The sequence below is a fragment of the Schistocerca cancellata genome, chromosome 2, assembly GCF_023864275.1.
Source record: "Schistocerca cancellata isolate TAMUIC-IGC-003103 chromosome 2, iqSchCanc2.1, whole genome shotgun sequence".
Classification (NCBI taxonomy): domain Eukaryota; kingdom Metazoa; phylum Arthropoda; class Insecta; order Orthoptera; family Acrididae; genus Schistocerca; species Schistocerca cancellata.
In genome coordinates this window covers 1068171111-1068192514 of record NC_064627.1, presented here as the reverse complement: position 1 = coordinate 1068192514, position 21404 = coordinate 1068171111, and the positions used below count along the sequence as shown (strand labels likewise).

At 41.7% G+C, this 21404-nt stretch overlaps 1 protein-coding gene across 1 annotated transcript in view; it reads left to right on the top strand.

The window, feature by feature from the left end:
* Positions 1-21404, top strand: part of LOC126161033 (dynein beta chain, ciliary-like) — a 784705-nt gene that overhangs the window by 659570 nt on the left and 103731 nt on the right. The window contains exons 43-45 of the mRNA XM_049916954.1: positions 5696-5972; positions 18284-18566; positions 18660-18833. Of these exons, the coding sequence (XP_049772911.1) occupies positions 5696-5972; positions 18284-18566; positions 18660-18833 (734 nt within the window). The remainder of the gene's footprint in view (positions 1-5695; positions 5973-18283; positions 18567-18659; positions 18834-21404) is intronic.

Here is a 21404-nt window from a genome sequence, read left to right as displayed (position 1 = left end):
CTTTCCTTGACGTTGACCTCCACCTGTCCAATGGCCAGCTTCACACGTCCGTCCACATCAAACCCACCAACAAGCAACAGTACCTCCATTATGACAGCTGCCACCCATTCCACATCAAACGGTCCCTTCCCTACAGCCTAGGTCTTCGTGGCAAACGAATCTGCTCCAGTCCGGAATCCTTGAACCATTACACCAACAACCTGAAAACAGCTTTTGCATCCCGTAACTACCCTCCCGACCTGGTACAGAAGCAAATAACCAGAGCCACTTCCTCATCTCCTCAAACCCGGAACCCTCCACAGAAGAACCCCAAAAGTGCCCCACTTGTGACAGGATACTTTCCGGGACTGGATCAGAATCTGAATGTGGCTCTCCAGCAGGGATACGACTTCCTCAAATCCTGCCCTGAAATGAGATCCATCCTTCATGAAATCCTCCCCACTCCACCAAGAGTGTCTTTCCGCCGTCCACCCAACCTTCGTAACCTCTTAGTTCATCCCTATGAAATCCCCAAACCACCTTCCCTACCCTCTGGCTCCTACCCCTGTAACCGTCCCCGGTGTAAAACCTGTCCCATGCACCCTCCCACCACCACCTATTCCAGTCCTGTAACCCGGAAGGTGTACACGATCAAAGGCAGAGCCACGTGTGAAAGCACCCACGTGATTTACCAACTGACCTGCCTACACTGTGAAGCGTTCTATGTGGGAATTACCAGCAACAAACTGTCCATTCGCATGAATGGACACAGGCAGACAGTGTTTGTTGGCAATGAGGATCACCCTGTGGCTAAACATGCCTTGGTGCACGGCCAGCACATCTTGGCACAGTGTTACACCGTCCGGGTTATCTGGATACTTCCCACTAACACCAACCTGTCAGAACTCCGGAGATGGGAACTTGCCCTTCAGTATATCCTCTCTTCTCGCTATCCGCCAGGCCTCAATCTCCGCTAATTCCTAATTTCAATCTGCCGCCGCTCATACCTCACCTGTCTTTCAACATCATCTTTGCCTCTGTACTTCCGTCCCGACTGACATCTCTGCTCAAACTCTTTGCCTTTACAAATGTCTGCTTGTGTCTTGTATGTGTGGATGGATATGTGTGTGTGTGCAAGTGTATACCTGTCCTTTTTTCCCCCTAAGGTAAGTCTTTCCGCTCCCGGGATTGGAGTGACTCCTTACCCTCTCCCTTAAAACCCATATCCTTTTGTCTTTCCTTCTCCTTCCCTCTTTCCTGACGAGGCAACCGTTGGTTGCGAAAGCTAGATTTTGTGTGTATGTTTGTGTTTGTTTGTGTGTCTATCGACCTGCCAGCGCTTTTGTTTGGTAAGTCTCATCATCTTTCTTTTTGCTATATTGTTCTTCGCACCTAGTAGTTCCAGGCCCCATCTGTATTCTTTTTCACTTGTTTATTTCAACCTTTAGATATATGTTTAGTTTTTAGTCAAAAATCTCCTCAAAAACATGTTGTAAAATAGTGTTTTGTTTCTCCACTGAACAGCCCCACAAGTTACCCCAAAATTGTAACACAACAGACACATGTTGTTTGAACACATGTAGATCCACCTGATGATGGAGATTTAAACCATCGAAATGACTGGTAACAGTGGAACTTATTGCTTATTTTATATCAGTAATAGTCACAGTAAAACCTAACTTAAAATGTTTGCATATAAAATGTAACTGCAGCAGCTGCTTGTGAGAAGTGAGGAACGTCTGGTTGGAAAGAATGAAGCACATTGGTAACAAGTGTGTATAGGGACAGCGGTAGTCATTCTTGTTGTTTCAGTAAAAATTTCATTAACTGTCTTCTGAAGCTGGAGATGTTAATCAGTTCTCTAGTATAATGGAAGAGGTTATTCCAGAGTCGGGCTCCTGCTGCTGAGAAGAACTTCGAGAAAGTGGCTAAATGGTGGAATGGGGCAGAAAGGATTTTGCTCTGATGGGAACAGCTGTTTCTACCACATTGTTCAGGCAAGATTGTTAAGGTTGAGGATGGATATGAGGGACAGTGTACATTGATAAGACAGCAGATAAGACGGAGGTTAAGGAAATGTCTACACTTGTCTGTACACAGCCATGATAGCTGTGCATATGATGGTGAAGTATGGTCAGAGAGGGAAACATCACACATATAATGACCACAAGCATTGATAACCAGTTCCAGGTACCATGAGCTTTCTTGGAAAAGACCTTGCAGGATAACATCACTGTAATCAATTATTGAGAATATAAGTGTTTATACAAGATTCTTTTTGAGGTCAAGATGGAAGAGCTTTTTATATTTTTGTGGGTCATGGAGAGATGCTGAAGCATTTTTGCAAATTGCAGCTACATGCTCAGGCAAATTTAGATTTTCATCTGTTATTAGTCCTAGACTTTTTGGTGAGGGAGAGAAAGTGATATTTGTCTCATTTAGAATTAAACACGATAGAGATTCTCAGTTTTTCTGGCTAATGAGCCTGCAATGACCAACCAGTACCACTTGGGTTTTGCATGGCTTGAACTTTAACCCTATATTCTGTACCCACTTTGATAGTGCACACAGGTCATACTGAGATTCTCGAGAGTTGTCTCCAGGTTTATTGGGTTTACACTAAGGTACAACTGGAGGTCATTAGCGCGCATGTGGTATTTGCGGTAGGACAAAACCAATGACAAATCATTGACATACAATGAAAGGAGTATAGGACCTAAAACTGAACCCAGGGGGACACCTGGTACTACTCGCCTCCACTGCGACTTTATGGTGCCGGACATGACACTCAGACTTGAGTGAAGCCATTGCACTGCACTTGGTGAGAAATTTAGCTACTACGTTTGATCAGTAACATGCCAAAATCAACCTTTTCAAAGACTTTGCTGAAGTCTAAGACACACATAATAGTCGCCTCTAGTGCATCCACGGCAAGTGTGAGGTCATCTGCTACCTTTATTAAGACAGATGTTGTGCTGTTATGTTTATGGAAACTTGATTGATATATGTCTAGTAGGTTGTTTGTAGTTATGTAGTTTGTTAGCTGGCTGTGGACTATGCAGGAATATTGCAAATAGGTCAGTAATCATAGGGTGCTGTGTCAATGTCCATTTAGGTAGTGACTTAACTTGTCCCTGCTTCCAGGTTTCAGGGAAAACAGCTGTGGTTAAGGAGTGGTTGAAGATATCTGTTATAGTGGTCAGTAGTGGGTCAATAACAAATTTCATCATGACCAGTCTGACACACATGATGGCTTTTGATGGTATTGCAATTAACATGCTTTAGATAGAATTTTTTATATCTACAGTCATTTGCCCCCATGAAGTAAACAATGAGTCTATGTTTCAATCCCGATTCAGCTGTGGTTACAGGTAATATGAAGTACCGGTTCAGTTCTTAGGCTGGAACAAAGGGATCAGCAGCATCTTTTACCTTGCCTATATCAAGACCATTGGACAGCTGATATATCTCTGTTGTTTATTAATGTGTGGGCATAGTTAAGTTTAGCATTTCTCACAGCTTTACTTACTCTGTTCTGCTTCTGCTTTATGCAGTATGATTGTCAGGCATAGGGCATAGCTTGTATGCCTATGTGCAGGGTCTCTGAGATTCGTGAGCTGTTTTAGTTCTTACTATAACCCTGTACATAATACTTGGATATTTGTTCCAGCACAAGGCTGGTGGCACACGACACATCAAATATTCCACCATTTGCATCTGTGCAGGCCGATCACCAGAGGCTGGCTGCAGTTGGCCACATGGCTTGTGCACATGGCATGGTATCCACTGCACTGTCTACCTGCTTATAAGTGCAGTGTAGCAGGCATTTGCCCTCATATTGTGCTCATACTTATTGTCTGCAGCTGCTTGTATGAGTAACTTGATTGTTTCTATGTGGTATCTATATTCTCAACTGTTGTTTATTTGTATGTGTAAGAAGAATAAAGTTTTGCTCACTGTGGCTGTACGGTTGTTTGTGTCTTAAAGTGCGACACAAATGGTGAAGAGCGTGGTGTTCAGTTTTGAATGCTCATTCTATTTGATTGTTCCTTTAGTTCTTCTGTCCATGGAGGCAGTGCTCCAATCTCTCCTTGAGCAGCAGCAGGCTCTTATGGTTGCTGTCATGAACTTGTCGGTCACATTGACTGACTATGCAAGCTTCTCTCATCTCTCATGGACACTCTCATCATGCTGTGTGAATGCTCCTACATCTGTTCACACAAGACTCTCAGACACACAAAGGAAGTACTCACAAGAGACTATCGGACAGTAAATGTTAGCAAAAATGCAAAAATTTGTCCTTAGTGCAAACAATTCTGTGAGTACTATCTGGGAGTACCTGACAGTCTGATAGCAAAAAACTTTCACATGTGTCCCAGCCCTTATAACGTTCCTTCCATATATAAACATATGCCATAATGCTGTTTCATATTAATGATTACAGGACCAAATGATGATGAATGGTGATGAATGTAAGACTGAGTTCCTAAGATTATATGGATTAATGGAGAGAAGCAGGGGGATCATTCTTCTTCTCTCTCTCTCTCTCTCTCTTTCTCATGCAAAGGCTCTCTTTTTCTCATGAGAAGGTGCCCAGTTAATTTTGTTTGATAATCAGAGCTGTCAAGTTCTGTCACTTTTGAGTTAAATAAGTACTTCACAAAAAAAGGAAGAAAAATTATGGTAATAGTGCTAACTTCTCTTTATGTTACAGAGATTATTAGTTATATGACACACTGTCCTGATGTAGACAGGGAGCTGAAGTGAAGTAGAAAAGAGAACTGGGCTTGAAACATTGAAAATAATGAAATGAACTTTATAATCATAATCAAAGTAGAATTTCTCGACCACATCATGAGAAAGCATCTGTACAAACTACTGTAGGTGATTGCTATTCACTGGAAGATAACATTGTAGAAGTGTTGCAAGAATAAAAGGTTTTATGACTCAGTGTGGAAAAAAAATGAAAAAAAAAAAGAAAGATACTTTTACTATTTTTGGAGTTCATGGCCACCATATGTTGTTATCTAGTCATCAGAGGTATGAGTGTATTATAATTTGCTGGGCAGAAATGGAATGGTTGTAGCAGTAAATGTTGAGGGAGTGAACAAAATAACTGATTATCTGTCAGATCTGCATCATAAGAATGCTGTTGCGTGTACATGAAAAGCAACATGAACCACTATTCTAGGAAGTAATGATTCCTATTTGGTATTCCTCATGTAGAACACATTTTGAGGATATGTTGTAGTGACCAATAATTATGCAGTAAATGCATTTGAATGACACATTTTCCATGGAGAATGTGTAATGGATATGCCTTTTTTCAGACACTCCTGTATGAATAGCAATCTAATAGCCAATCAGATTTTTACCAACAGTTACAGGATAAAATACTGTAGTTTGGTTTGATAGAAATCAATTAACTTTTGGAAACAGTGTGTTAGAAATGATTTAGTGTCTGTGGCATGTTGTGATAGTAGTCTACATGACAGGAAAGCTGTGTATTTGGAAATGAAATCATGAGCCAAGGCTGTTTGCTGAGTACAACTGTGTTCACAAAGAAAGTTATATCCTTCTCATTTATAGTCTGGCAGAGCAGTGCAATATTAAGATGTGGCACACATTTTTGTTCAGTGTGTGACCACGTGCTGTGGTCTAACAATATCTAAGCTTATGGAAATGAAAGATTTTGCCATTTATTATCTTGTTACAGGCCTTCTTTCAGCCCTCATGCGAGATCAGGCCAATTTATCGGGTGATGGACCAAAATGGATTGTTCTTGATGGAGACATTGACCCTATGTGGATTGAGTCTTTAAACACAGTAATGGATGACAATAAAATTTTGACACTTGCTAGTAATGAGCGTATTGCTCTAACACCTGTGATGCGCCTGCTTTTTGAAATATCCAGTTTACGAACTGCCACACCTGCCACAGTTTCTCGAGCAGGAATATTGTATCTAAATCCTCAGGACCTTGGATGGAACCCGTGAGTCTGTTTTTCTTGTCACTAAAAGTATCAATATATATATATATCTCTGAAATGAGATCCATCCTTCATGAAATCCTCCCCACTCCACCAAGAGTGTCTTTCCGCCGTCCACCTAACCTTCGTAATCTCTTGGTTCATCCCTATGAAATCCCCAAACCACCTTCCTTACCCTCTGGCTCCTACCCTTGTAACTGCCCCCGGTGTAAAACCTGTCCCATGCACCCTCCCAACACCACCTATTCCAGTCCTGTAACCCGGAAGGTGTACACAATCAAAGGCAGAGCCACGTGTGAAAGCACCCACGTGATTTACCAACTGACCTACCTACACTGTGAAGTGTGAAGCTTTCTATGTGGGAAAGACCAGCAACAAACTGTCCATTCGCATGAATGGACACAGGCAGACAATGTTTGTTGGTAATGAGGATCACCCTGTGGCTAAACATGCCTTGGTGCACGGCCAGCACATCTTGGCACAGTGTTACACCGTCTGGGTTATCTGGATAATTCCCACTAACACCAACCTATCAGAACTCCGGAGATGGGAACTTGCTCTTCAGTATATCCTCTCTTTCCATTACCCACCAGGCCTCGACCTCCGCTAATTTCAAGTTGCCGCCGCTCATACCTCACCGGTCATTCAACAACATATTTGCCTCTGTACTTCCGCCTCAACTGACATCTCTGCCCAAACTCTTTGCCTTTGCAAGTGTCTGCTTGTGTCTGTATATGTCCGGATGGATATGTGTGTGTGTGTGAGTGTATACCTGTTTTTTTCCCCCCTAAGGTAAGTCTTTCCACTCCCGGGATTGGAATGACTCCTTACCCTCTCCCTTAAAACCCACATCCTTTCGTCTTTCCCTCTCCTTCCTCTTTCCTGATGAAGCAACCGTGGGTTGCGAAAGCTTGAAATTTGTGTGTGTGTTTGTGTTTGTTATTGTTTCTATCAACGTACCAACACTTTCATTTGGGAAGTTACAGAATCTTTGTTTTTAGATATATATTATAACACATACATAAGTAGTGTGTGTGCTGCTAAATGGCAGATAATAAGTGCTGTGTATAAATTCACTCATCAAATAGAACAAGCCTTAAATAGTACTGTAGTATGTCACCAGTTGGTATTTTTTTTATCTTTTCAAGGCTTTTTGTTTTGTAGATCATGACAGTCTCTTATAAAAACTTAAGTCTTATGGACTTATAGCTTTACACACAGCTGATTTGAATCATATTCAACAAACAGAATGCAAAAAGTGGTGCTGAGTAATTCAATGTTGAAACGGTAGAACATTTTAGTGAGCTGGTGAAAATCACAAAGGGTGTTCAAAAGGATTCATTTTTGGGTCTACTCCTATTCCTTATATACAGGGTGTACATTAGGTCGAGGAACATTTTAAATTATTTATTGCACAAGATCTAAACATTTTACAGATGTCATACATATTGCATTTTGAAGAGATACTCTGGAAGTTTTTTTTACAAACATTCAATATGTGAACCAAGAGTGACCCAGCAGACGTCAATATGGTAATCGAATTCTTGCCGTACCCGTCCCAGCATGGCATCATTGACTGTGGCAGTCGCTTCACGCATTCTCTCCCGGAGCTCTGCTGCATCATGTAGTAGAGGTGGTACATACACCAGATCTTTCTTATTTATTTATTTATTTATCCATCCGTAGGCAATCAGGATTGTATGGATGTTGTCAGCACAGTATATACAATAGGTTCACAAATTTATAATTATCACAGTTGAAATTCATGAATATTGTAACATGAAGATATATTGTTAAACCACTTAATACCACAGTTGATAATTTTTACTTATAATTATATATTTACATCATTCCAAGTAATTCCTGTCACTACTTAAATACTTAGGCCCATCCCAGAACCTCTCCCGGAGTCCATCTCTCTACTTACCCCTACCACTTCCAGCACTCCCACCTTCTACATGCTTTCTAAAGTCCATAAACCAACCACTCACGACGCCCAATTGTGGCCAGTTATTGTGCCCCCATTGAGATAATCTCTGCTCTCGTAGACCAATACCTTCAACCTATTACCTGGAACCTATCCTCCTATATAAAAGATACCAACCATTTCCTCGACCGACTCTCCACAGTTCCTGTCCGTTTACCACACGGTGCCCTGCTGGTCACTATTGATGCCACCTCCCTGTACACTAACGTTCCTAATGCCCATGGCCTTACTGCTATCGAACACTACCTTTCCAGACGCCCTATGGATTCCAAACCAACAACCTCCTTCCTAGTCTCCATGCCCAACTATATCCTCACCCACAATTACTTCTCCTTTGAGGGCATTACCTACAAAAAAAAACCATGGTATGGCTATGGGCACCCGCATGGCACCATCCTATGCTAACCTATTCATGGGCCATCTAGAGGAATCCTGAAAAACCCAGAATCATAAACCCCTCACCTGGTTCAGATTCATTAGTGACATCTTTGTTATCTGGATTGAAGGTGAGGACACCTTATTCACATTCCTCCAGAACCTCAACAACTTCTCTCCCATTTGCTTCACCTGGTCCTACTCAACCCAACAAGCCACGTTCCTAGATGTTGACCTTCACCTCAGAGATGGCTACATCAGTACCTCCGTCCACATCAAACCTACTAACCACCAGCAATACCTCCACTTCAACAGTTGCCACCTATTCCATACCAAGAAGTCCCTTCTGTACAGCCTAGCCACCTATGATCGTCACATCTGCAGTGACGAGCAGTCCCTCTCAAAATATACTGAGGGTCTCACTGAAGCCTTCACTGACTGTAATTATCCTCCCATCCTTGTACAAAAACAAATCTCCTGTGCCTTATCTTACCAGTATCCCACCACCTCCTAAAGTCCCACAGTCCGGCCACAGAGGAGCATTCCCCTCATAACTCAGTACCATACGGTACTGAAGCAACTGAATTACATTCTCCGCCAGGGTTTCGATTACCTCTCGTCGTGCCCTGAAATGAGAAATGTCCTGCCCACTATCCTTCCCACCCCTCATACCATGGTATTCCGCCCTCCACCGAACCTACACAATATACTTGTCCATCCTTACACAACCTGTGGTCCTAGTTCCTTACCTCATGACTCATACCCCTGTAATAGACCTAGATGCAAGACCTGTCCCATACATACTCCTACCACCACATACTCCAGGCCGGTCGCTAACATCACCTATCCCATCAAAGGCAGGGCTACCTGTGAAACCAGTCATGTGATTTACAAGCTAAGCTGCAACCACTGTGCTGCATTCTATGTAGGCATGACAACCAACAGCCTACTGTCCACATGAGCAGCCATCGACAAACTGTGGCCGAAAAACAAGTGGACCACCCTGTTGCTGAACACGCTGCCGAACATGATATCCCTCATCTCAATGACTGTGCCATATGGATCCTTCCCACCAACACCAGCTTTTCTGAATTGCGCAGGTGGGAACTTTCCCTGCAATACATCCTATGTTCCCATAACCCTCCTGGCCTCAACCTTCGTTAGTCACTGTCCTCACCCACACAGCCCCCTTCCTGTTCCCATTCCAGCACTACACAGCCATCATTTCACCACCACACGTGGTCTTTTAAATTCTTTTTATTTCTCTCCTATCTGCTACTTACCCCCTTCCCCCTCTGCACCTTCTTTCCTGCCCTCCGTCTAAACTGCAACACTTCACTGTCTGCCACTTCCACCATACTATCCCTCCCGCTCCCCACCCCAGCCTCAACCTGACCCCCACCCAGTCGCCACTCCCACCATGCACTGGTGCTGCTGCTCGCAGTGTGGTTTCAGCTCTCTGAGATTGCAGACGTGTGTGCTAGTTGCATTTGGGGGAGTGTGTGTGTATGCGTGCGTGTATGTGTGTCTACTGCTGACAAAGGCCTTAATGGCTGAAAGCTATAATTGTGTGAATCTTTTTGTTGTGCCTATTACAACTCAGCATCTCTGCTATATGGTGAGTAGCAACTTTCCTTTTCTGGTATTGTTACATTCCATCCCAGATTTTCCATTGTTTGATTCATTCCAAGTAGTCCCTGACAGTATAAAGACACTTTTCGAAGAGGGTTTTTTTTTTTTTTTTTTTCCCCCTTGTGGAAGGTTGTTGTGCAATTTAATTCCATTATATAACATGCTATTTTGAGTTTTTGATTTGTTTTTCTTATAGAGGTGGAAGTGTTGTCTGTGTCTGGTTTGATGTGCATGTATACAACTGTTTGTCAGGAACTGCTCAATGTGTTTTTTTATGGATATTACTGTCTGCAAAGTCTATTCACACAGAACTGTCACTATACCCAAAGATTTGAATAACTCTGTGCAATGGGATCTATCGCTACTTTTTGTTATGATTTGTACGACCCTTTTTTGCAACTTAAATATTGTTTGTCTGTTCTGCACTGTTGATCCCCAGAAGGATATGCCATAACTAATTATAGGGTGGACATAGACAAAATATGCATTTCTAGTACATGAGCTACTACACACTGAATTTATTATCCTAAGTGCATAGCATGCTGAAGCTATTCGCTTTCCAAGTACCGTGGTGTGCTTGGTCCAATTTAGTTGAGAGTCGACATGTTGATGGTACACATTCTATGTGCTCGTCATTAACTACTAGCTTGGTACTGTTCGGTTTTCTGTTTAAGTGGAAACTAATACTATTGGTTTTTTTTTTTTTTTTTTTTTTTTTTCTTTCTTACAGTTAGGGTTAATTTATTAGCCTCTGTCCACTGGCATACATGCTTAAGTGTTTCCTTGGCTTTTTCATTGAGTACACTTGGTGACTCAGCTTTGATTAAGATGTTACTGTCATCAGCAAACAGTACTGATGCACCATGTTTGACACTTTGTGGAAAATCGTTGATGTTTATTAAAAAGAGGATTGGGCCCAGCACACATCCTTGGAGGACTCCTATATTGAGGTATTCTGGGTTTGAAAGGTGTGAAAAGATATGATTGGAGTTAGTTTGAGTGATTTCCACAGAAGAAAGTAACACCAAGTGAGATCTGGTGATGGTGGATGCCATTTTGTGAAACAGCTATCCTCTTCTGTAGCACGGACATGTTTGCGAATAGCGATGACTGTTGGAAAATTACCAAACTATGCCCTCACAGTATACATGGGGTGGAGAAGGGGGGTGGGGTGGGGGGCCTTTCAGGGTTTCGCTTCAAAATGACATATGTATGAAATCCGGACAATGTTTGGTTCTTGTGCAGACAAATGTGTGGTTCCTGAAGAGGGGCAGCAGCCTTTTTAGTAGTTGCAGGGGCAACAGTCTGGATGATTGACTGATCTGGCCTTGCATCACTAACCAAAACGGCCTTGCTGTGCTGGTACTGCGAACGACTGAAAGCAAGGGGAAACTACAGCTGTAATTTTTCCCGAGGGCATGCAGCTTTACTGTATGGTTAAATGATGATGGCGTCTTCTTGGGTAAAATATTCCGGAAGTAAAATAGTCCTCCATTCGAATCTCCGGGCGGGTACTACTCAAGAGGACGTCGTTATCAGGAGAAAGAAAACTGGCGTTCTACGGATCGGAGTGTGGAATGTCACATCCCTTAATCGGGCAGGTAGGTTAGAAAATTTAAAAACGGAAATGGATAGGTTAAAGTTAGATATAGCAGGAATTAGTGAAGTTCAGTGCAGGAGGAACAAGACTTTTGGTCAGGTGAATACAGGGTTACAAATACAAAATCAAATAGGGGCAATGCTGGAGTAGGTTAAATAATGAATAAAAAAAAATAGGAGTGCGGGTAAGCTACTACAAACAGCATAGTGAACGCATTATTGTGGCCAAGATAGACACAAAGCCCACGCCTACTACAGTAGTACAAGTTTATATGTCAACTAGCTCTGCAGATGATGAAGAAATCGATGAAATGTATGATGAGATAAAAGAAATTATTCAGGTAGTGAAGGGAAACGAAAATTTAATAGTCATGGGTGACCGGAATTCGAGAGTAGGAAAAGGGAGAGAAGGAAACATAGTAGGTGAATATGGATTGGGGGTAAGAAATGAAAGAGGAAGCCGCCTGGTAGAATTTTGCACAGAGCATAACTTAATCATAGTTAACACTTGGTTCAAGAATCATAAAAGAAGGTTGTATACATGGAAGAATCCTGGAGATACTGGAAGGTATCAAATAAATTATATAATGGTAAGACAGAGATTTACGAACGAGGTTTGAAATTGTAAGACATATCCAGGGGCAGATGCGGACTCTGACCACAATCTATTGGTTATGAACTGTAGTTTAAAACTGAAGAAACTGCAAAAAGGTGGGAATTTAAGAAGATGGGACCTGGATAAACTGACTAAACCAGATGGTGTACAGAGTTTCAGAGAGAGAGCATAAGGGAACAATTGACAGGAATGTGGGAAAGAAGTACAGTAGAAGAAGAATGGGTAGCTCTGAGAGATGACTTAGTGAAAGCAGCAGAGGATCAAGTAGATAGAAAGATGAGGGCTAGTAGAAATCCTTGGGTAACAGAAGAAATATTGAATTTAATTGATGAAGGAAATGCAAAATGGCTAAGCAGGGATGGCTAGAGGACAAATGTAAGGTTGTAGAGGCTTGTCTCACTAGGGGTAAGATAGACACTGCCTACAGGAAAATTAAAGAGACCTTTGGAGAAAAGAGAACCACTTGTATGAATATCAAGAGCTCAGATGGAAACCCAGTTCTAAGCAAAGAAGGGAAAGCAGAAAGGTGGAAGGAGTATATAGAGGGTCTATACAAGGGCGATGTACTTGAGGACAATATTATGGAAATGGAAGAGGATGTAGATGAAATGGGAGATATGATACTGCGTGAAGAGTTTGACAGAGCACTGAAAGACCTGATCGAAACAAGGCTTCAGGAGTAGACAACATTCCATTAGAACTACTGACGGCCTTGGGAGAGCCAGTCCTGAAAAAACTCTACCATCTGGTGAGCAAGATGTTTGAGACAGGTGAAATACCCTCAGACTTCAAGAAGAATATAATAATTCCAATCCCAAAGAAAGCAGGTGTTGACAGATGTGAAAATTACTGAACTATCAGTTTAATAAGTCACAGCTGCAAAATACTTATGCGAATTCTTTACAGACGAATGGAAAAACTGGCAGAAGCTGACCTCGGGGAAGATCAGTTTGGATTACATAGAAATATTGGAACATGTGAGGCAATACTGACCTTACGACTTATCTTAGAAGAAGATTAAGGAAAGGCAAACCTACATTTCTAGCAGTTGTAGACTTAGAGAAAGCATTTGACAGTGTTGACTGGAATACTCTCTTTCAAATTCTATAGGTGGCAGGGGTAAAATACAGGGAGCGAAAGGCTATTTACAATTTGTACAGAAAACAGATGGCAGTTATAAGAGTCGAGGGGCATGAAAGGGAAGCAGTGGTTGGGAAGGGAGTGAGACAGGATTGTAGCCTCTCCCTGATGTTATTTAATCTGTATATTGAGCAAGCAGTAAAGGAAACAAAAGAAATATTCGGAGTAGGTATTAAAATCCATGGAGAAGAAATGAAAACTTTGAGGTTCGCCGATGACATTGTAATTCTATCAAAGACAGCAAAGGACTTGGAAGAGCAGTTGAACGGAATGGACAGTGTCTTGAAAGGAGGATATAAGATGAACATCAACAAAAGCAAAACGAGGATAATGGAATGTAGCCTAACTAAGTTGGGTGATGCTGAGGGAATTAGATTAGGAATTTTTGCTATTTGGGGAGCAAAATAACTGATGATGGTCGAGGTAGGAGGATATAAAATGTAGACTGGCAATGGCAAGGAAAGCGTATCTGAAGAAGAGAAATTTGTTAGCATCGAGTATAGATTTAAGTGCCAGGAAGTCGTTTCTGAAAGTGTTTGTATGGAGTGTAGCCCTGTATGGAAGTGAAACATGGACAATACATAGTTTGGACAAGAAGAGAATAGAAGCTTTGGAAATGTGGTGCTACAGAAGAATGCTGAAGATTAGATGGGTAGATCACATAACTAATGAGGAGGTATTGAACAGAATTGGGGAGGAGAGGAGTTTGTGGCACAACTTGACAAGAATGCGGATGGATATGTGTGTGTGTGTGCGAGTGTATACCTGTCCTTTTTTCCCCCTAAGGTAAGTCTTTCCGCTCCCGGGATTGGAACGACTCCTTACCCTCTCCCTTAAAACCCAAATCCTTTCGTCTTTCCCTCTCCTTCCCTCTTTCCTGATGAGGCAACCGTTGGTTGCGAAAGCTTGAATTTTGTGTGTATGTTTGTGTTTGTTTGTGTGTCTATCGACCTGCCAGCGCTTTTGTTTGGTAAGTCTCATCATCTCTCCTTTTAGATATATTTTTTCCCACGTGGAATGTTTCCCTCTATTATATTCATATCATTTATGTATCATGGTATAGCTACTCATTGCAGTAAATTTTGAGACAGATTCCTCTTTCTGTACTCTTTTAAGCCTGTGTAACTAAATCCTTAAACAGCCAACAAATGCAGCAGCCACTTTTAATAAAATAAAAATATTTTCCTGTGGAATTCTGACACTGCTTACCTCCTGAGACTTAAGGTTGTATTCAAAGGCATAACAATAAGAAAAGGATGGACTGTTATCCACCACAAGTAGGAGGCACTGACTAGCAGATACATAAAAAAGGACTGCTAGGTAGTATTAACTATTGAACTAAGTCTTTCATCAGATGCAGACAAAACAAAATGCACATTCACTTGACACATGCAAAACTCTCTCTCTCTCTCTCTCTCTCTCTCTCTCTCTCTCTCTCTCTCTCTCTCACACACACACACACACACACACACACACACACAACACACATACTCAGGGCCACTGTCATCTTGTGATGCTAAGGCCTAACTGCTACTGCATCTAATGTGAGTAGTTGTGAGATGAGAGGCATATAAAAGGGGGGAAGGACTATGCAGGTGTGCTGGTGGGATAGAAAGCTTATGTGAGTCTAGAGTGGGAGCAGGGAAGTATATAGGCAGCTGGAGGACAGGGACTAGTGGAGATTGAGGTCAGAGGGGTTTGGGACTGAGGAATATGTTGCAGAGAGATTTCCCACCTGTGCATTTCAGAAAAAGCTTGTGTTGGATGGAAGAATCTAGATGGCAAAGGCTGTGAAGTAGTCACTGAAGTCGGGCACTGAGATTGTTGCTTTTCAACTATCTTTCTGAAATGAGAAATATCCCACCCCTCCTACAGTGGTATTCTGCTGTGCACCCATCCTGCACAATATCCTTATCTGCTCCCATTCCATCCTTGCTCCAAACCCATTGCCCCATGACTCATAACCATGCTGTAGACCTATAAGCAAGACCTGTCCCATACATCCTCCCACTATCACCTATGCCAGTCCTATCAGAGGCATCTCCTATCCCATTGGAGGCAGGGCCACTTGTGAAAGCAGTCATATGATCTACCAACTTAGCTGCAACCACTGTTGTGAATTTTACATGGGCCTGACCACTAATGAGCTGTTTCTCCACCTGAATGGCCACCACCAAACTGTAGCCAAGAGATAACTGAATCACTCAGTTGCTGAGCATGCTGTGTAACCTGATGAGCTTGTCTTCAGTGAGTGCTTTACTGCCTGTGCTATCTAGTTTCTTCTTTTCTGAATTGTGCAGGTGGGAACTCTCCCTGCAACATATCCTTAATTTCTGTGATGCCTCCTAGCCCCAGCCTTCACTAATCTCTGTTTCTTCCCATTCCCTGGCCAGTATCTCATCCACACCCCCACTACCCACCACAGCAATGATTGATGCTCAACACCAGATGCAGTAGAAGCTGTCAGACCTTAGTGCTCCGAGATGACAGTGGGCATGTGTGTTTGTGTTTGCGCGCGCGTGTGTGTGTGTGTGTGTGTGTGTGTGTGTGTGTGTATGTGTGTGTGTGTGTGTGTGTGTGTTAGAGAGAGAGAGAGAGAGATGCAAATATGTATGATATATTTAGATCAAAGAAAAACGAATTTTTGTATGTGCAATTAAAGTTTGACTTGAATGTAGGAAAGACAGCAGCTTGGAGCCAGTGGGCCTGTATTAAGCACGTAGAAGACATTTGCCATTATCTTTGAAGCCTGGAGCTTAGTAAAGAAGTTCTTGCTACCTTATGGATTGAAGCACTAATATATATAGGACAGTAAGCAGAACAAACCAATGATGGGATGGATTTCACATTTGGTGCTATTTCCAAACTCACAATTATAAATTTATATATCTATGTGTCTATACTCTATATTAAAGACAATGTTTCAGAATTTATTGCCAGAGGAGAAATGTATGAACACAACACCAGGGCTAAGGGTAATTTAGACATACCATGCCACAGATTAGCAAGAACAGGAAATTCCCACTAAGTAAACCCACTCAAAATGTTCAGTAAACTGCCAGTTCATGTTCAGTCTATGGATATAATTTTTTTTTAAATTAAGTGGTACAGCTGGCTGTCATATCATCTATTCTGTGACATTAAAGAATTCTTTGAGATCCCTGATGAGGATATTACCATTTAAAAGTTGTCTGTAGTTAAACATATTATTGTGTGCTGTGGTTAATCATGTGTAATTACATAGTGTATACAATATACAATACAGTACTATATTATATTATAGTATAGCTTATTGCATTAACTTTTAGAAACTATACTGGTGTAATTTGGTACACTACCATGCTTAAAATGTATTCAATAATGTCCTGACACTAGTTTATTTTATTTTATGTATGTACTATTACGTCCTGTATGACAAAGCCAATATCATTGTAAAATGATCTATGGTGAATAAAATTCTTGATTCTTGATTCTTGTTTTCAATGCTTGCTGTAGGGTTGCTGCATCAGATTGGGAGAGAGCCAGTGGTAATGAGTGTGACTGTGTCATAAGGTACGTGAGTGGGGAATGGGCAAACAGTTTTTGATTTATCTGAGTCTCACAGTCCTGTTGTGTACTTCGAAGAGTGTAGATGAAGAACAGCATCTGGTTGGACCTGTAAAGTCCTGTAATAGGCTTGTCAAGCACAAAGCTTGAAAAGCACGTCTACTGCACATGTATTGGACTTATACAGGAACATCACTGTAATTGGCATCAGGGGTGGCGTGTGGAAAGGGCACTGAAACACTGGATGAAAATGCTGAAAAGATAACATGAATATTTGGTAAGGGGAAGGATTTTACCATCATTTGTGCCCATTACTTCTCATATTTATTTTGATGTGTGAGAAGAAGCAAAGGAAGAAAAATAAAGTTGTAAGCTGCTTTATATCTTTAACTGGGTAGACCAAGCTGTATGGTGTTGTTAAATATCTTATTTGACACAAGAATGTACCGCTGACTGTAAACAACCAGACTGTTGCATTCATTTTAACGTAATTTTGACTTACAGAAATGAATCATTGACATTGAGAAGAAATACCAGAAGGAAATCCAATCTGTTTAGAAGTGCGACTTGTGAGAGAAGACAAAGCAGTATTGAGCATGAAACATTGAGGAACTTTGCTCAGTGTAACAAGTGTAGGATTCATGTTTTTCACAGATTTATATTGAATGAGTCTATGAGTGAATGGAGGTCAACTCTTTAAAAATGTGTAAAATAGCTGGACAGTTTTAGACCCTGAGGTTGACCATGTCAAAGATTTAGAAATGTGCTTTAGAATAATGTGTAGCTGTAAGGATGCAATTGCTTTAGCATACAGGAAAAGAAAGCTAAAGATAAAAATGGACAGAACAACATTGTTTTGTGATTAATCTAATAGATGGATTGGTGTAAGATGTTTTGTGCATATGTATGTTTCAAGAAAGTAGTAACATTTCCATATACTCGAAGTATGAAGCTTGTGTTTGGCCAAGTACGTTTCTTCGGGAATAATTTACAGTATGACTGAAATCTGCATCAATACTCACAGTTGTGCAAGTGCAGCTTACCTAGGAGGACCACTGGCAAAGTATATGCACTTAAATTGTGAAGAGGTCATACTTGTGCAGATAAGAAGCAGTTTACATTAACCAGATAATAAATATGCTCTCCCCCCCCCCCCCCCTCCCAGTTCTTTCTCTCTCCCATCATTCTAGTCCCTTTATTCCCTCCTGAGGTCTGTATTTCATCCATTTCTTCCACAGTGCGGAAGGGAATATGTTTGCCTTGTAATCTTTTGCTCAGTTTCATAATTTATGGACGTTTCTTCCTTATTGTTGTATTTGTTACTATACACACTCTATATGTATCCTTTATCAATTAAGTAGTAATGCATATTAATTTGGTTACAGGTATGATAACTTTTTTAAATATTCATTTATTTAGGTATGTCACCAGTTGGGTGGAGACTAGAGAACACCAAGCTGAGAGATCAAATCTCATTGTCTTATTTGACAAGTACATTCCTTCATGCCTTGAAGCTCTGAGAACGCGATTTAAGAAAGTAACTCCCATAGCTGAAATTTCACATATACAAATGCTGTGCCACCTATTAGACTGTCTCATAATACCTGCAAATCTGCCAAATGACTGTCCAAAGGAATGGTATGAGATATATTTTGTCTTTGCTTGTGTCTGGGCTTTTGGTGCTGCAATTTGCCAAGATCAGGTGAGTAAAAGGATGGTTTAATTTGTATTAATATAGGCTTTATAACTTCTTTGTAACTGTGTCTATCATTTTTGTCTGCTTGTTTCTGAACAGTTGATAGATTACCGTGTGGAATTTTCAAAATGGTGGGCAAATGAATTTAAGACGGTGAAATTTCCATCACAAGGAACTGTTTTTAATTATTTTGTTGACCATGAAACTAAGAAATTTCTACCTTGGGAGGAAAAAGTTCAAAAATTTGAACTTGATTATGATATACCACTCCAGGTAATGTAAAAGTTTCCTGTGCAATTAACATCAAAATATAAATCAGAGAGATCATTGTCAGCAAAGCATAGAATTGTGGGCAGAATAACAACAAAAGGAAAAGAAAATATTGACGCATGAATTTTCAAATCTAAAAGTATTTTACAGGGGAGCAGCAGAGGGAAAAGGAAGAAAGTACATAAATATAAAAAATGATAATAAAAGACTTACTCACAAGTCTGAATTGAGGAAGGGAAGCAATTGAATTTTTTGTCAGTGGTAACATCTCTGTTGTCATCATTTTGGGGATAAGATGCAAGGCATTTTTATTGTGAAAGAATTTCCATTAGGACTACGGCCTTGAATTGCAGACAGGCATACTGAAAAAGACTGCTAAAATATTTAAGCTTTCAGACAAATTCCTTAGGGATGTGTGTGTATTTTCTACTTCAGAAGGAGATCTTTGCCCAAAAGTTAAAACTATTCTCCAAAAGGACATTTATTCAGCAAACTACACAGGGTACCAAAAGCAGGAAAATGCATTTCAAGAAGTTTTCTGTGTCTCTATTTCCTCCTAGTTTTTAATTGCACTTTTTATTTGAATTCTTATTTCTGTTCTTTTCCTCTGACTGTATAATATCTTTGGACTGAAGGTGGAAGTGTGCTTACCAGTATACAACATTTAACCTCCTACTCTCTCTGACATCTCCCTCTTCCTGTTTGTCACCTCGTTCCTCGCTGAAGGTGGGTATTTCTCAACTTGGGAACTGAGTGACTTACCCCTCTTTTCCAAGCTTCTCCAGTGTATTCCTCTTTCCTCCTTGAAATAGGAACTAACAACTCTGAAAGTTGATCTAATTAGGAACACAAAGAAACACAGAGACATAGAAGAAATACAGATTTATTGGGTCATGGAGTAACATCAACAAGAATACAATGAAGGCAGAGTCATGAAGTGACAACAATAAGAACTCACTGAAGGTAGTTACGAGTCTTGAACACGCAGCAACTGAGATCCCGGAGGCCTGTGTATAGCTTTATGAAGATGAAGATGCTGTCTCCATCTTGTGTTGCTGGCTTCTTGTTGTTTGTGTGCGGCTATCCAGGTGACTGCAGTTGGTGATGGTGCTGTCTATGGCAGCAGGCCATTTGGATGTCAGCATACACTATGCTTGCCGTAGTGGCCCCACATGCGTCTACTGTGAATGGTAGGTCTAGTAAATGGCAGGTTACAACACTCCTCCTTCCTTGCTAGGGGAGTGACCAGGTGCCGCAGTCTGTGATGCTGTTTCTGCAAAGAATATTATGGTGTCTGTGGCAATATTGGGGGTGGCAGTCAAATGTGCGAAAAATTCCCAGTCCACCCCGATCAGTGTGTATGGACAAAAGTGGTTGGGATGAGGGCACTCCCATCACCCATGGACCCAGGGGCGACTAGTGGACAGGACCAGCAATAGGGGGCAGGAGCCATCTGGACGTCAGATTCCACAACAAGAGTCAATGGTGGACTGGAGAGGAGAGGCTCTGGGGAGAGAACCAAATACTGTCGCTGCTGACAGCAGCATATGCTCAGCGCATTGGGAGGTTTTGGCACTCATCGCAGGCAGCAAACTCATCACCCATTGCTGGGGAAGGTGGACATGGTCAGGCCTGTCCAGAGTGGCCAGGGGTGATGAAGAATGAGATGGAAACCCACAGCCTGAGGAGAGGGACCCACACCCATCCTGGGACACAACTGGCTCTGGTGACATGCCATGAGATGATCTTCAATGTGAACCATGAAGATGTGGTGATTGTGCTGGCTATGGACAATGACTGGAATCGCGTGAGGACACCACCTAAAACCCCAGACCCAGCCTGGTATGCTGAGCACAAATGTCAATGAAATTGGTGCCTCTGGGGGACACCTGCTTGGCAGCAAGAGGTTGAGCAGCATCAATTGCTGATAGCTGTGCAGGAACTCGGCAGACTTTTGGCCTCTGTGTCCATCTTCCTTCTTATGCAAGAGATCCCCCAGTGGCTCAAATGTCAGGAGGACCTCCTGCCACATAGCCACCAGAACCACCTCACAGGGAATGAATCCTTCCACCGACAAGAGGGAGAGGCACTAACACAATGTGTAATAATTGCAGAGTGGGTCCAATGCCCAGCCCAACGACAGTCTGGCCACTTCTGTTGTACCATGTGCACAACTTGCACCATAGCATCCGATCTGCTGCCACAGCAGAGGCAACATGGGAACTGGTGATGGAGAAGACATCCACCATGTTCCTTGCCTCGATATCCAGGTGAGAACCAAGCAGTTACTTCTTGTCAAATGAGGCGTCAAGGCCCATGGGGAGCCAGTACAGACCATCCTCATTTTTATGTTGCGACTTGGGACAAAAATGAATGTTTTAATTGTGCTGGGACAAGTGCTGAAGATGACGAGTGGCTTTCTCTGACAAGGACAACGATGGACTAAACAGGGAAACCAAAGGCTTATGGTCAGTAGTTTAATGAAATTTTACACTATGAATGGATTTTTTAAGGCCTAGACAATAGCAAGAACACCTCTTTCCACCTGAGAATAAAGTTGCTGAGCTAGTTGAG